This window comes from Mixophyes fleayi, chromosome 3, assembly GCF_038048845.1.
Source record: "Mixophyes fleayi isolate aMixFle1 chromosome 3, aMixFle1.hap1, whole genome shotgun sequence".
NCBI classification, from domain to species: domain Eukaryota; kingdom Metazoa; phylum Chordata; class Amphibia; order Anura; family Limnodynastidae; genus Mixophyes; species Mixophyes fleayi.
Window position 1 is genome coordinate 320,524,620 of NC_134404.1, and position 17,940 is coordinate 320,542,559.

Here is a 17,940-nt window from a genome sequence, read left to right on the forward strand (position 1 = left end):
TAGATGGTAACCTATCTTGTCTTACCAATGCTCAACCACTGAGTTTTGTACATAAATAGATATACATATGGACTTTAGCGTGCTCTAACATCCACCCGAAGTATATTGTTCTGCACTATGTTCACCAGAACTTTTAAAACTACTGATTAGTTAATCAAAAAGTTTTTTAGACATTTAAGTGAAAGGCAAGACAGTAAAGTTGTTACTTCTACAACATATTAGTTATTTTCATCACTTTTACGGGTAAATATTAATTTGTCAATATGTACTTTGCTTCAAACTCAGTTTACTAATGGACACCTTGCAGAGCCCAATGATCTAACATAATTAGCTAGCAATACAATCTGTCAAGAGAAAAATGCAATTAAAAGGAACATTAATTATATCCAAGGCGTTTGGCCAAAATAATCCCTGGCAATGCCTTCTCGAAACTGGCAAGCTTTGGGCTGTTCCTATTTATGAAGAACAGTGAGGATGAGTGTAGTATATCAAGAGGATTAAGGGTATAAGAATGAAATTACTACACCGTGTGCAGAAGACTGCACTGCTTATATAATCACAGCATAAATAATAATAAATTAACTTCTATTTGTACAGTTGAAAGACGTTGCTTACAGCAACAAAACAAGACATCACACAAAAGTATCCCGACATGCCCTTCTCGTCCTAATAAGTCACAGAAGAATACGAAGGAAATTAAATATTTTCCAACCACAGAACTCACTTGCTTGTGAAAGGTATTAACATACCGCAGACAGTTATAGAATCTATCCTGAGCGTGGAGTTTCTGAATTCAGTGTAAACAACTAACGTGTTTCCTGAGTATTGTTACTCTTGTGCTTAATTTGTACCTTATAAATATCTTGTGTGGTAATTTGTAAAAAAAAAAAAATTTGATACAATTTTCAATCATAAACCTTACCCTTTTTATCACAGGAACTTAACAAAAAGCCATAAAAGTGCCGAAAATGTGGAAAAAGTTGCTTTTTTCATATATGTGCTGAACCGACTCCTTGCGTTTGTTTATCACAGGTTTTCATTAATCCCAGATTTTACATACACCCCTTGATTAGGTTTAATTACTAAAAAAACAAAACAGTATATATGTGTGGCAAACCATAGCAACCAATGAAACATTTGTATTGGTTGTCTAATCAATCAAAAATGATTGCTCATTGGATGCTACTGGTTAAGCTGGCCTAACAAGGTCTAATCACGTCCTTGTATGACAATTGGCCAAATTCTACAAGACCAGGCAGCTTCCATTGGGTCCTGTTAGTGTGGTCAGCAGATGAATTTGGAAACTCGACTTAATTTTGTCATCTTCAATATCAATGCATGTTGCAACTAGGCTTTGCATGCTATTCCTTATAGTATTACAGTGCTGAAAACTGCACCATGAACAGGGGCACACGCAGGGTGGGGGGGGTTTCCCTCTCGTCCACTAACGAAGTGCCCCACATAGCGGCACTGTACTATACAGTAGTGTATACAGCACCGCCGCAGATGCTTCTTTGACAGCGCCGCGGCTGCTGTATAGTACAGTGCTGCCGAAACGGAGCTGCTGCCGCAGCTATCTCGCGTTTTGTTTTTTTGGGTGGGGTTTTCCGTGCGCCCCTGATGAAAACTGTTGTCAAGGGACGGCTTAGCTGGGAGTTAAAGAAATCTGTATTAAGTTTGGCATTCCCGTTAAACGTCCTCTGTTCCTGCACAACATTTCTTAGAGCGACTCTATTACCGCCCGTCCCTTTACTTATGTTTACTAGTAATATTGTCCTCAGTAGAGCACTTTAGAAATGTGAAAATATGAAAGTTATGCAGTTGTCTAACATTGACACAGTGCAGCTGAATCTCGGCAGTGATCTATAGCAGAGCAAACGTTCACATTGCAAATAATATTCATAGCATTCAGTGCACGGTTTTACTTACAATTCGGGGTTTAAATGGAGGTTTGATTTTCCGCTGCTCTAGAAGTACCCAATCAATTTCTTTGAAAAACGGGTGCTGTTTAATGGCCTCCTCTAACCCCTGGGACGGCACGCAGCCCAGCCGCTTGTTGGGATTCTTCGTCATGAACTGTGGAAAGAAAACATTATACCGCATTAGTCAATTTATAGTGGATTTTCTTGTTAAGTGCTGAGATAACGATATAAAAGTCTTGTGTGGCATGGTTACATTTACTGTATACAATATACAAACACCCTACAAGTCTATCATTATCTATATATTTTACCAACAGTAAGAAACTGCATCTACTAACGAAACAAGCTGGGTTTTTGGGTTGTTTTAGATCAATTCAGATGTTTTTGATCAATTTGGCCATAAATCACTATGTCTGTACGCCTAAAATAACCGCTACATTGGACTGATCATATGTCATTGATATTTAGTAATATCATCCCATTCTGACAGTGAGCCTGATTCATTAAGGGACACATACTGAGCGCAAATTGCGTTTGTTTTAAAATGCACGTAAATCGGGTATGTGTACGCCCGAATTCAACATGGAGGGATGTGAAGATAGGTGTGGTGACGAATACGGGTGTAGGTCTGCTATGCTCTAGTAGACCAGACACTGCAGGATATGTCCAATACATATGTGGAATATGAACTCACAAAAGAACATTTTTGTCCCCCATGAAATACATTTATTAGGATGTTATTAATGTCTACTGTACATAAAATAAATTTTTTACAGATTGCAAACACATGTCCTAACATATAGACACAGCTACACTAGTAATTGTCAGTTAGACTAGATCTGTAGCTGGAGCAAGAGGTACGGTTATAAAACATGTACCGGAGAGATGCCCGTGCTTGAATCAGACGCTGCTGCACACGCTTGGCACGCCCTTAGTGAACACTGGGCTTAGATCATGTCTGCACTGGAGGTTTTAGCTAACATATGCGAGATTGAAGTGACATATAACATCATCCTCCTCTATACACAATAATAGACATATAGGGCCTGATTCATTAAGGATCTTAACTTAAGAAACTTCTTATTTCAGTCTCCCGGACAATACCATGTTACAATGCAAGGGGTGCAAATTAGTTTTCTATTTTGCACCTAAGTTAAATACTGTTTTTCATGTAACACACAAATATCAACTTTATATTTCAGTGTACAAATAAGCTATCAAGTATTTGTGTGTTACATGAATAAACAGTCAGTATCTATTTTATGTGCAAAATAGAAAACTAATTTAACCCCTTGCATTGTAACATGGTATTGTCCAGGAGACTACTTACTCAATTTTTTCACTTAACTTTCCTTAATGAATCAGGCCCATAATAGCGAATAGCAAATGCCGATAAGGTTTAAAGTTATATTATTGGGGAATAATTAACAAATATTTATTGGACAGCACCATATAATAGAGACAATATACCGGTATGTGTGGGGGAAAAAAACAAACAGATATAAAAAGTGTTACACCAGCAATTTATCACAATATGTCCATAATACCAACGTACTGATTCATAACAGTGTAGACAGAAAATAAGTTCAGGTAAAAGTAGCTTAAACAAAATGAACCCCCCCCCCCCCCCCCCCCAAAGTTGACTTTGGAGTTACCTGAAATAACGTCAGGTTTGTTGCGGTCTAGCATTTGCTTGAGAACACTAGTTGTGTTAAACAGTTTCCTTATTCCAGAACACTACTTAAAAGAGGAAGTTTCTACATCCTGAACTGAGATGACACATCCAGTAAAGTGGAGCGCACATACGTGGCTGACAGTGGTGGGATAGTACAGGCCAGATAGGCAGACTGACATTACTAAGGCCATGACAAAGATTATGTGGTACTTTGGTAACCTCTGATAGTTTGTCGCAAGAGTTATCAACACTGTTACTCCAAAAAACAGGAGTAGCATCAACTTGCTTAGAATACATCATGCAAAAATAAAAAAATATTTTAAAAAATCTGATTTTACAGAATAAATCATTAAATAAAAATCAGTAATGTTGAAAGCAGGGTGCGCCTATGGACGATATAATAAATATAGACCAGTTGTATGCAGAATCTCATAGTTTCCATTTATGACTTATAATTTTCAGAATATTAGTATGCTACTCTTTATATAGGTTTGCAGAATGTCTTGTCCTGTCTACCCCACAACAGATAAATATTAATAGTATTCTGAACATTTTACACTTAATATAACATTCTATCTAACAACCTTTTTTTTTTTTTTTTTTTTAAGAGATGTTCACTGACACCTGTGTTTTGGTTTTGGATTAACTTCATGTTTTGTATCCCGATTTTTTTCTCTAAAATTCCTATTTTTTTTATTTTTACTAAAATCACATAATTTGGCTCTTTTTTCCCCCTACATTATTATTAACCTCAGTAACATTAATTTCCACTCAATTGTTGTCAAGTGACAAGAACACTGCTACCTCTCCTGTTTCTGTGTGAGCAATGGCACTGAGCAATGTCACTGGAGACTGGAGAGTGACAAGAACACTACTACCCCTCCTGTTTCTGTGTGAGCAATGGCACTGAGCAATATCACTAGAGACTGGAGAGTGACAAACACTGCTACCCCTGTTTCTGTGTGAGCAATGGCGCTGGATCTCCTGAGAAGGGAGGTACTTATGAAGTCCAAAACCCGCGAGATCCGACAATGCAACAATGACGTTTTGCCTCGATTCAGATCCGAGGACGTGCGTAGATCCCGGGTCACCTCAGGGGCCTACTCGGATCCCCTAAGTTCAGGTGGACTCGGGTTTCATAAAACTGAGCCCGAACATCTCTATTTTTTTTTTTTTTAGGATTTTAGGCTTATTTTCTACACCTGTATGTCTCATAGGGATCTCTGTTTCTACAAATGATGCTGAGAAACAGACTATACGCAAGTGAGCGCAGGTGCACGCAACTCGCCTTTGAATGCAAATTACACTTCCGACAGCCTATGATAGGAACGTCGGCACGCGGGAGGGAAAGGGTGTATGCACGTGGGCAGTTTACAGTAAAGGTGCGCCAAGGTTGAGTGCACGCACATTCGCCTTATTCGGTACGTGTTGTTTTAACCGTACCACTTGCACAAACTACGGACGTGTTTGCAAGCCAGCACATGTGTTTGTAATTAAGAGCAACAGTAAAAATCCATTTGATGTACAGTATGCATTAAGAACATACTTATATCCATGTCTAATGGAAACATTTCTTATGATCCCCTTGTACTTGACTACAGGCGTACACGCGTGCAATTAACATTTGATTTTTGTTTTGTTTTTTAAACGTGTTGTGTTCACTTTGCATTCCTTGGTGAATCAGGCCCCATTGTCCGGAACTATAACATGGATCGGCTTGGTAGCAACGTACAAACTAACGGCACGGGAGGTTTTTCATACCTAAAGCACTTTTACCTTGTAAAACAAAGTCTGACTAAAAGGACCTGCTTCTGGCTATAGTAAGTAAGGAATAAAACCACTGTCTGCTCGCACAATGTAAGGAAATCAAGTGTTCCAAGTCTAATCCCCTGTTAGCATTCTACAGTAAACGGCACAGACGCCTTGTAGCTTCCTCTCCCTTTCCTGTAGAACATAACAGCATAACAGGGCTATGTGACTTGGATCACAACGTTACTAGCCCACCGTTATTAATAATTGGGAGACAATGAGTTTCTATGCAAACAGACGTTTCATGTATTCATTTGATGAACTTCAAATAAAATACTTATGTCTGTAATAAAAAAAATACGTACATGTAATTAGTCCATTAGACCTTTCTGTGACTTCTCAACAAATACCATGGCAATATTAATTACTAATGACAAAACATTACTGTGCCATCACAGTATAGGTGAGGCCAGAAGCTTTCAATGTGTGGTTTTACATCCGATGTCAACCTCCAAGCCCCATGAACCTAACCAGCCATATGGCTCTATGATCAGCCATATATATGCTAAAGATTAAGGAGTCTATGGGGCAATTCAAATCCCAGTGTTTTTCTTTAGAACAACACGGGGTACGCATCATTACCGTTCGTACGGCAATTTTAACGAGAATTACTGCGTTCAGCGTTGAAATAACCATACTAACGGTAATAATGCGCTTCAATTAACGTAGTATCGGTAATTATGAACAACGCGAGAAATTGAATTCTACCCTATGTATCAAGGCAAACATGGAGGCCTTCAAAGATGGACGTCTGCTTTGTGCAGCCTTTCGCTGGGGGGGGGGGGGGGGGGTAGGCGGGGCCACAGAAGGAGTCACCTCTACTTGGTTTTTGAGCAGAGATATAATATGGATAAACCCTAAATATTACATATAGTGCTGCTAGCCCCACACTCCAAAAAAAACAAAGAGCGCTGGAATTTTATGCAAGATAGTTCAAAGCAATAAAATTCTACTTCAGTTGTACAGCTTTTCAGGTCTGAAAAAATACTATATAGCGATCGTTGAATTACAGCTCTAATCATGACTCCAGTGCAAGGTATATAATAAAAGAGTATAGCTCAACAATCAATAATTTATTAGTATTTTATCAGCTATTCAGGCTACCAAACTTTAAAAAATTGACACAAAACAAAATGGCTGCCTCTACTATGTGTAAGCGACAGGTGTCCATGAACAGCACTGTGATAGAGTTTCTACCTCATAATGCTGAAACCTTGGGTTCAATTCTATTCAGGGTGGAATTTTCAGGAACCACTGAGAAAGAGACCGATGTAAATGAACAAGCATTCTCTAATTTTGTAGCACTAAATAAGTTTTATACACATTTTACATAATAATATATTTATATTATATATTACAATATACACCGATCAGCTATAACATTACAACAACCTGCCTAATATTGTGTAGGTCCCCCTTGTGCCGCCTAAACAGCTCTGACCCATCAAGGCATGGACTTCACTAGACCCCTGAAGGGGTCTGGAACCAAAATGTTAGCAGCAGATCCTTTAAGTCCTGTAAATTGTGAGGTGGGGTCTCCATGGCTCAGATGGATTGAGATCTGGGGAATTTGGAGGCCAAGTCAACACCTTGTACACATTGTCATGTTCCTCAAACCATTGCTGAACAATTTTTGCAGTGTGGCAGGGCGCAGTATCCTGCTGAAAGAGGCCGCTGCCATCACGGATTATCTAAGCCATGAAGGGGTGTACTTGGTCTGCAACAATGTTTAGGTAGGTGGTACATGTCAAAGTAACATCCACATGAACGCCAGGACCCAAGGTTTCCTAGCAGATCACCCAGAGCATCACGCTGCCTTCGCCGGCCTGTCTTCTTCCCATAGTGCATCCTGCTGCCATCTCTTCCCCAGGTAAAAACACATACGCACCCGGTCACCTACATAATGTAATAGAAATGTGATTCATCAGACCAGTCCACCTTCTTCCACTGCTCCATGGTTCAATTCTAGCGCTCACGTGCCCATTGTAGGCACTTTTGGCGGTGGACAGGTGTCAGAATGGGCATTCTGCCATTCGCAGCAAGCTGCGAGGCACTGTGTGTTCAGACACCTTTCTATCATAGGCAGCATTAACACTTTCAGCAATTTCTGTTTAGCTCTTCTGTGGGATTGGAGCATACGGGCTAGCCTTTGCTACCCACATGCATCAATGAGCCTTTGACCCTGTCCCTGGCATCGGTTCATCAGTTGTCCTTCCTTGGACCACTTTTGGTGGGTACTAACCACTGCATGCCAGGATCACCCCACAAGACCTGCTGTTTTGTAGATTCTCTAACCCTAGCCATCACAATTTGGCCCTTTACAAACTCAGATCCTTACGTTTGCCCATTTTTCCTGCTTCCAACACATCAACTTCAAGAACTGATTGTTCACTTGCTGCCTAATATATCCCACCCCTTGTCAGGTGCCATTGTAACAAGATAATTAATGTTATTCACTTCACTTGTCAGTGGATTTAATGTTGTGGCTGATCCGTGTAGACTATATTTTATATTAGTGATAATTTATTATAAAAATTATAATTTTCCCTTTAAGGAAAGCTGAACGATTCTCCTCCCCTGGACAGGAGAATTACATGATGTTTTGGCTTCTTATCAAACCCCAGGTGTCCTAAATATTTAAAGGCTTCATGTTTCAAAAGTAATCCTACTGTTTACGTGTCCCGTACATCATTATTTTGTTATTCTCAGCACACCTTTCTTGTTTAAGCAGGATCATGTTAGCTTGTGTGTTTAATTATTATTTTTAGTTATTGGTATTCTGCTGTTAATATTTGGAAACTGGAGTCGGAGAATTACACAACCTTAAAGATTCGTACAACTCAGAAAAACAAGCAAGCATGCACAGTGCAATCCTTGCCAGATGCTTTTGGGTAAGGTTCCTAATTTTACACCATTTAAACTACAGAACAATTGTCTCATTGTATCTGCCGCAGCTAAACCAATTTTGATGCACTACAAAGTTATTAATTAGTTTTTTTCCCTTAAGTGACTTAAATAACATTAAAGAAACACTATACAATGCCACTACTGGGGGCATTTAAGAAATCCGAGGGGTTGCTCATAAGAACAGATTAGATTCTGCTCATCATTTTTGTTATGCAGTTTAAAATAAAAGCAGAACACCCAAGTTCTCCTGTCATAAATGTCCCCCAAATTCATTTTAAAGGTGAAATAAACCTGAAAAGTGCTGACATACTTTAGAAGACAGTGAAATACATTGTTTTGTATTTCCTTACATGACAGAACAGAACCTAGCTAAAACAGAAAATTTATCACAAGTTGTTCACTACATGCTGCCGAGTGCTGGAACAAGGTCTGTCCTAAATTCTTTGTCATTTACACATACCTCCAGAGCCCACTTCAGGACAGGACTGGGGGAAGTTTCCCCTTGTTGGGTATAAGTTATGCCATCTTTAATGGAAAGAGCAGATTTGAGAGTAAAGGGCAAAATATAATTTTTCTAAGAGAATATAAAATAATTCTATAACGTTTATATATAAGCGCTGTACAATCAGAACGTGTATTTGTTCATATTAGTTGGTTCAGAAGTGGAGCGTATAATGCAGTTTTCCACACATACCAGGGCCAATATAGTCAGAAGCCAATTAACTTACTACAAGTGTATTTTGGATGGTGGTAGGATAGTCACTGCAAACGTAGTGTTTGTGCATGAAAACTTTCAAAAATACGTCATGTTTAACTTTGTACAATGCAGAGGTCGCGCTAACTTCTTGTCAATTAAAAATTCAGTGAAACACGTCATTTGGCCACACACACACACACACACACACACACACACACACACACACACTCTCACTCTTCTTAAAAGGAAAAGTGGAGGTATTGCGCATAGCCATGGGTATAGTAACCAAGGGGCACAGGAACCGGGGGGGGCGGGGGGGGCAGAGGGAGCAGTTGCCCATGATTTATGTTGGGTGGACAAAGACTGTGTTCCCCCCCATTGAACTTCTATACAAAAGCTTTAATGCTACTTTCTGAAGTCATGGTATCTGTTCTAAACTCGTGAAACTTTTTAAATACTAGATTGTCTTAGTATAACTACCAAATGTCCTTTAATATAGATTGACTTCTTATTTAATACAGATTGATTGATTTTAAGTGTTCGGTTCATAAACATTTAATACATAACCTGTATTGATGATGAACAACTATTCACTTTACGGTTACCCTGAATTTCGTGCGGTGCGTCCAGTAACAAACATGAGATATGGCCATTTAAATTTATAGCACAGACCATAACCAGTGAGGCAGTGACTATAGATTCATAAATACTCCCAATCAAATCACACCAGGCTGTCAACAAAATCTGAATGAAAACTAGGTTAAGGACTATGAAAAATTGTACTTTTTAAGACAAAGAATTTAATTTATCTTTATAACAGCTATTGTACTAATTGGTAATTAATATTAATAATAATTTTTATTTAATAATGTATGAATATTTTTTTTCGCCAACCCCTCTCTTTAAATATTTTACAAATATCTAGAAAATCAAAATGTTATTTATGCATGTGGACATGATGCAGGGAATGTGTGCATGCAAGGTGGCATCATCTGGCTCCTCCATCAGAAAATGCAAACCTTTGCATCCCCTGTTGCTTACCGTTTAAATGGGCACATATGCACAAATCCATGCATATAACACACAAACAATAGGTTGCATTTTTGCACATTTATAAATAACCTTTCATATGCTTTGGACAAAAAAATAGTACAATTGTCTTGAACTTAAAGAAGAACATTAAAAAGCCTAATTTCTGCACTATACCCTGCTTCCTTCAGCTAATAGATCCAAGAAAATTCCATTCCCTTGATCCTTCAGGATAAACTCCCTACCAGCTCCTGGCATCCCCTGGTGTTCCAGGGCTGACAGCATGGACTTTGAAAGTAAACTCTTGCAGGCTGTAGGTGATGCCTCCCGTCAGCTAGTAGATCCAAGAACATTCCTTCCCCGGGACCCATCAGGAAAAACTAATGCAGCTGATTGAACAGGCTTCACCTACAGCCTGCAAGAGTTTACTTTCAAAGTCCATACTGTCAGCCCTGGAACACCAGGGGATGCCAGGAGTTTTTCCTGACGGGTCCCGGGAATGGAATTTTCTTGGATCTACTAGCTGACGGGAGCAATTTACATATCACATATCACAGCCAATAACATTAAATTTCTGCCAAGATTACTCTATGTATTTCAAGCACTCCAAGTGAAGTTCCTAGCCACGATGTTTAAAAACATGCAACAAATGACATCTAAATTTGTCTGGATAGGATGACGACACAGGGTCTGACTTTTAGTCCTGCAATAATTTCCACCTTAGGGTGGATTAGGTGTCCCAAACTTTAGAACTTTAGTGCTAAGGACGACTTCTTCAGAAAATTGGAAATCATCCTTGGTACGATGAAACGCGTTAGTAAAAATAACTAGATTGTTGTATGGATCTCTAAACAAAACTAGGAACGAATAATATGCTTTAAGCCATCATTGCCGATTTTTTCGTAACGGATCAAGTCTGCAATCTGCACTGGTCTTTTCAACAGAACACCAATCTCGGGAGTCAAGTACACCAACTATGAACAGCTGCTTAGGAGCGCCCCCTGAGAAACAACGACCGCTAAGTGCATCGGTTTATATTTTCCTTTGCTAAAGATGTGTTAGCATTATAATGCAGCGGATGAAAGATCAAACGGTGTGCAGTACGATTGAATACTTATTGCAGCTTGTGATGACCAGACTGAATATAGATCTATGAGAACCTGTACTTTTCACCATAACGTTATAGTGTGTTGGCTAAACTATATAGATCAGGTGATGCTTTGCTAAATGTCTTTCTGAGATTCCATACAATATCATAATTTTGCCCTTATGTGAACTAACAGATTAGATGGACAGTGCTTATATAACTACATGTCTTCTGTTTTATATAGAATAATTTTTTTTTTAGCTTTTAATATCAGTGCACAGATTAGGACTGTACTAGATAAGCTCTGGTTTATTACGTAATATCGTATGCTTTGTTTCTATTTATATGTATTGTTTTAAAAAAAAAAAAAAAACAACTTTTCTCCATTTTAAAATTTGATTTTTCCCATGAATTCATGGAGATGGGGATTAGGGTGAAGATCTCAGTACGGTAGTATTTTCTTCCTTTTTTGATTTAATATACAATACACACAGACTATATCTACGGCAGCAGAGGATACTCACTCCCAGTCCAATAGGCCCATCTGCACGGCATCTGTTCAGCGCCCAGAGATTTCATAGTGGTTTTCTATATAGGTTATTTATAAATAACTGGCAAAATTATGTAAGAACTCTGCTATTGTGTACATGTTGCTCAAAGGGAAATATATTTACAAGAGTTTGTGGCTTAGGGAGTGGGACAACCACTAGAATAGAGTTACCCTAGAGGTACCCTAGAGTTACCCTAGAGGTACCATAGAGGTACCATAGGGGTACCATAGAGTTACCATAGAGTTACCATAGAGGTACCATAGAGGTACCATAGAGTTACCATAGAGTTATCATAGAGGTACCATAGAGTTACCATAGAGTTACCATAGAGGTACCATAGAGGTACCATAGAGTTACCATAGAGTTACCATAGAGGTACCATAGAGGTACCATACAGTTATCATAGAGTTACCATAGAGGTACCATACAGTTATCATAGAGTTACCATAGAGGTACCATAGAGTTACCATAGAGGTACCATAGAGTTACCATAGAGTTATCATAGAGTTACCATAGAGGTACCATAGAGGTACCATAGAGGTATTATAGAGGTACCAGCTGGACAGCAAATGATTAGCGGTGTTAAGTTATGTAAAGGCTAGCACCACATAACAAGGAGAGGGGGCGGCATCGGACAAGTAGTAGCAGGGAAGACAGTAGTGAACCAATGGCTTTTCTGCTAACAAGCAATTGTACTCAGTGAGCAATCGCTCTGTGGATTCATTTCCTCACTACTGTCCCCTACACATACGTACGTAACATGCTTTCAAAGTCTTGCTGATAGAAGTTATAAATGGTACTTTTTTTTCTTTAACAATCTAGCATACAATACTAAATATATGAATTATAGGAACACCTGTGGAGATTCGGTAGTGACTATTATATTATGACTGTATTGAATATAAATCATTGTCTATAATTGTTTCCTAAAGACTGGCAGGCACTGCAAACTGTAAACTGTCAGGCAGATAACAGGGATCTGCTTTGTCTGATTTCCCCCTAGAACACAATTCTCCATTGCTCGGGTTTATACAACATACAACTGCATAGAACACAAACATTATGTTCCTTTCCCACAAGAAGTGTAATTTATCCCAGGCCCTATTATGCTCGCAGTGGTACCATGAACTGTACTTGAACTCCCTGTGGGTAGCCCTTCTGCATTAGTCAATTTCAGTTTTTAGGAAGGAAAAAAAAACAAACAAACGCAAACAGAACTCACTGATTTCAAAATGCTGACAGCTTCCTTACTCAACCAGACTGGGTACAGGACATCATCGTGAAGGATGGATTCAAATAGATCATCTTCATTGTCGGCTTCGAAAGGAGGTTGACCAGCCATCATCTCGTACATCAAGACACCTAGAGCCCACCAATCCACAGAGGGCCCATATTCTAGTTCCTGTAAAATCTGGAACAAGAAAAATTAAATAACAATTAAACTTACAATGAGGCTTTGGGAGGAAGGACAGTGAATGGAAGTCTAATGCTTCACGTACACATCATTATACAACGTGTAGCCAGCTAAAAGATTATTGTAAACTCCAAAGTCTAGTCCAATTGTAAAGGATGCTATAACTATTGGTACATTTGTGAGCTTATCAGCCAACAAACGAAGGTGAAAGAGACGTACTATGCAAGCTCTATGCACGGTGGCACATTGGTTAGCAGCCATGAGTTTGATTCCAACTAGGGTCCTATCTGTGTGAAGTTTCTATGTTCTCCCTGTGTTTGTGTGGGTGTTCTCTGGGTGCCCAATTTCCCCCAACAGTCCAAAAACTTATTGGTAGGTTAACTGGATTCCACACTATAGGCCCTAGAGTCTGTGTGGTAGAGAATTTAGACTGGAAGTTCCAACAGGGCAGAGACTGATGTGAATGATGACATATCATCTGTACACCTCTGTGTAATATGATTGGAGTTCTATAAATAAACTAAAAAAAGGACATTTAGCCTACACCTCAAATAACTAAATCTCTCCTTCTCTTTGTGTGTGGCCACAGTGTCTGCCTATACTGCCCATCTGTCTGAATAACCAGATGGTAGCACAGTGGCTTAGTGGTTAGCACTTCTGCCTTACAGCACTGGGGTCATGAGTTCGATTCCCGACCATGGCCTTATCTGTGTGGAGTTTGTTCTCCCTGTGTTTGCGTGGGTTTCCTCCGGGTGCTCCAGTTTCCTCCCACACTCCAAAAACATACTAATAGGTTACTTGGCTGCTATCTAAATTGACCCTAGTCTCTCTGTCTGTCTGTGTGTGTGTGTGTGTCTGCCTGTGGGTATGTTAGGGAATTTAGACTGTAAGTTCCAATGGGGCAGGGATGGATGTGAATGAGTTCCCTGTACAGTGCTGCGGAATTAGTGGCGCTATATAAATAACTGATGATGATGGTAGAGTGTGATTTACTGTCCTGCAGTTGGGTGGGTGTAAATTCAAACCACCAGCAATGATTAAATGTGAAAAAAAACCCTCCCTACCCTTTGTAAACTGGCTGTGCTACAATGTATCAGCCCCGATGAACAAGCGTGGGATGCTCGGTCTGATGGTAAGTGGCATTGAGCCTCTCCCTGGAACCACTGGCCAGTGGGCAACAGTAAAAAAGAATGTGCCTCCTTCAGTAATGTAACAATAAAATTGAGCAGGAGGGAGGATTTTTTTTTTATTATTATTTACACATTCCTATTTTATTTTATTTTTTTACATGAAGACTAGGTATATAGCGCAAACAGCCTGCGGATTTCTAGTGGTTGATCATTTTTGAAGTTTGTGTTCTTAACACGCCCAAAAATTGGGACGGCAATATGTAATGTGGCGCTTTGTAAAATGTCACTTTTCCGGTGGTTTTCAAATCATGCTAAAAAATGTCAAATCCTAGGGGGTATATTTACTAAACTGCGGATTTGAAAAAGTGGAGATGTTGCCTATAGCAACCAATCAGATTCTAGTTCCCATTTATTTAGTACATTCTACAAAATGACAGCTAGAATCTTATTGGTTGCTATAGGCAACATCTCCACCTTTTTCAAACCCGCAGTTTAGCAAATATAGCCCCTAGTTTTTACATTCCAGATCTAGCCATACTGTATATTTGTCTGTATTTGCTGGTAAAAGGGAATTATTAAATAAGTATAAAATAATATTACTAGCAGTCAGATGTCAGACATACTGAAAATATCATCATTTTGTTTACTTATAAAATCAGAAAGGACAATTAATATGCAAAATTATTTTTGATAAAACTGCCATGAAGATACAAACAATGCCCTCATCACAAATGAATTTCTCAGGAGAAACGGAAAAATCTACAAATGTATTGAATGAACTTCTTATGCTGCAAAACTTACATCTGTTTAATTGGTCACAGCCAGAAATGTATTTTTAGCCCTGATAATACTGAGAGAGTATTCCTGGCGCTCTATGCCTTCGCTTGGGAATTAAAGAAAGGAAAAAGTCTCATTCAAATGAATCAATGAAAGATCTGCAAACATAAAATCTCATCCAGCAGACATCCCGTTACTAAAGTGTGACTACTGGAGTCCACGATTCCCCTCTGTCACGTATATAGACAGTGACGCCAGCAGGTTTCACATGAAAGACAAACATAACGGAGCAAGTCACCTGATTGTACTGTGGTTTATTACCTATTACTGGCACTGATATTAAGCAGTGATGCCCAGCAATGATATCAATTCTGGAAAACATCACAAACAAAGCAGAAATAATGTTTCCGTTAAATTACTGGTCGGAAGCTTTTTACAGGTGAACTTTTTTATTAATCCATAATGGACTATATTGTAGCAAGAGTAGTCAGCGACTATGCTGGAGATGCGGAGGACCAAGGCGCTGCTTGTATGGGGAGAGAGATAGCTCAGTGGTTTTTGCAATACTACTATGCTGGAAGATGAGGTTTTACTCTTTTTAACATTTTTTTTAATAATCGATTATCTGGACTCTAGGGCAGGGGTAGGCAACCTGCGGCTCTCCAGGTGTTGTGAAACTACAAATCCCAGCATGCCTTGCCACCAATCTGCTGGTTATCTACTGGCAAAGCATGCTGGGACTAGTAGTTTCACAATACCTGGAGAGGCGCAGGTTGCCTACCCCTGTTCTAGGGGAACGCTCCAATCTAAACCTGATCCCATGCAGTGGAGAACCCGAACAGGGTGGAAACAGCGTGTCGCTGGGTCCGCCAGCTAAATTTAGGTACGGGGATGGAAATTTCGCCTCCTGGGTCCCCACTCTGTTCTCAGCAGAATGGGGGGCATTTTATGAGGATGTGTCGGTCTGGTACATGTTAAGTAAAGTTCTGACTGGTTCGGCGTATGCCCAGAAGGAGAGGAGGGCTCACCTGGACTCCATAGCTGCCTATGGGTAAGATGTGATGTGCCCATACCCCTGTGATAACTTCATTTTTGGGCTGTTCTTCACATTACAGACAGCACGAGAATACGTTCTAGTGCTTAGGCCAGCTCCGTATGTAGATACTTTATAAACTCATGTGATATTACATGACACCTGTATAATGGCACAATTAAACCTAATAGCTCCTGCAATTTCTCCTACTTGTTTTGTACCACTGCCAAAAGTTAGACTTCTTTTGGACAATCCTCCCAAATCGTGGAAGCCCCTGTTACCTGCGGATGCCCTCTCTCACAGCGCTGGGAGACTGAATGCAGCTCTATTGAACGGGTATTGGTGACTTGTTATATTAGTTATATGCTGCAGCAAAATAAGCTGCTGTGAGCACATATGGCTCCTGGTTTGAGGTATATGGGTATATTAAGGATACATTTATATTATATAAAATTATGCCATGCACTTGACAGCTGTGGTTTCTCAAGGAAGCAGAGGCCACAGACAAGCCACAAAGGTTAATTTCCAGCCACCGGACCTCCCTTGTGTGTTCTTAAGGGACAACAGCTACCTACCTCGGGTGCGATGTAGTCCGGTGTGCCACAAAATGTTGTTGTAGTAACGCCATTCAGAATTCCCTCCTTACACATCCCGAAGTCAGCCAATTTACAGTGGCCTTCCGCGTCCAAGAGTATATTGTCCAGTTTAAGATCCCTACAAAGGAATAACAATATTTAGAAATGTATAATATTACTTCACAACAGTTCCGTACTGGCCCCACAGCACAATCATAGAATGTACATGTGTATACTGCATAAGGAAACAAACACAAGTGAAAGAGAACATTTTTTATTTTAGCTACAGTGGATACCTTAAAGTCATGTAAAAGAGGTTTTGGAGAATTGGAGGTGTTGCCCATAGCAACCAATCAGTTCCAGCTATCATTTATCCAGTACAATCCAGAAAATGAAGCTAGAATCTTATTGGTTGCTATGGGCAACACCTCCACTTTTTCTCTCTTAGAAGCTTTAGTAAACATACTCCCAAGTTATACCAAGTAATGCAAAAGAAGTCATAACAATAATAAGAAATCTTGCAAATTGGAGGCTATGAATATTTTAGAAAAATATAGGTGCTTAACTTAGGAATGTCACTAAAACTTAACTACGCAAATTTAGAAACGTATTAAAACAATCTACTTTTTTTTATCTCAACTGTATATTCTTTACTACTTTTAATTGAATCCCTCTCTATAACTGGAAGAAAGAACACCTTGTGCCTGATATATTTGTTGAGTAATATATTGCATATTTGCCTAATCTCCTGGAATTTCCTGGAGGCTCTCAAATTTCGGGGAGTCCTCCTGGACGAGTAGGAAACCTCTCGGACATTTGTGGAGGCGGAGCTTAATTATGCGATTGTGTCGTTAAGCCCAGCCCCCGCTGTTCAATTACATGACTTTGTTTGCTTTGAAATAGTAGGGGTGGGGCATTGGTGTCACCACGCCCCCTACGCTTGTCACATGACCTGTCCTCCCAGGGGACAGATTTTACAAATTGGCAAGTGTGACTAATTGCGCTGTAATCTAACAAAAGCCTCTTGTAGTGCAGACAAAACTCCTTTAGCATGTGATAAAAAATTACCCACATTACAATCCTTCTCTGGAACACGAAGCTCCATTTTGCCTGTTTAGTAGAATTGTTCCCAAATCCACACAGCATATACAGACTGAGGAGTTTTAAAGGATTATTTTATTAGCTATGGCTAACAGTGATGTATGTGTAGTACTGTATATTCACAAGAGCAGCAAAAATATGTTCATCCCACAATCACAAATGACACATTGTATTTGCTATTTGTTTTTGTATAAATCACATTTATTGTGATTATGTGTTATTTATTAATAATA

The 17,940-nt window shown here is 39.4% G+C and overlaps 1 protein-coding gene across 1 annotated transcript in view; it reads right to left on the reverse strand.

The window, feature by feature from the left end:
• Nucleotides 1-17,940, reverse strand: part of PRKCE (protein kinase C epsilon) — a 278,286-nt gene that overhangs the window by 15,933 nt on the left and 244,413 nt on the right. Inside the window, exons 12-14 of the mRNA XM_075204126.1 lie at nucleotides 16,607-16,745; nucleotides 12,900-13,088; nucleotides 1,930-2,076 (exon numbers count right to left, since the gene is read on the reverse strand). Of these exons, the coding sequence (XP_075060227.1) occupies nucleotides 1,930-2,076; nucleotides 12,900-13,088; nucleotides 16,607-16,745 (475 nt within the window). The remainder of the gene's footprint in view (nucleotides 1-1,929; nucleotides 2,077-12,899; nucleotides 13,089-16,606; nucleotides 16,746-17,940) is intronic.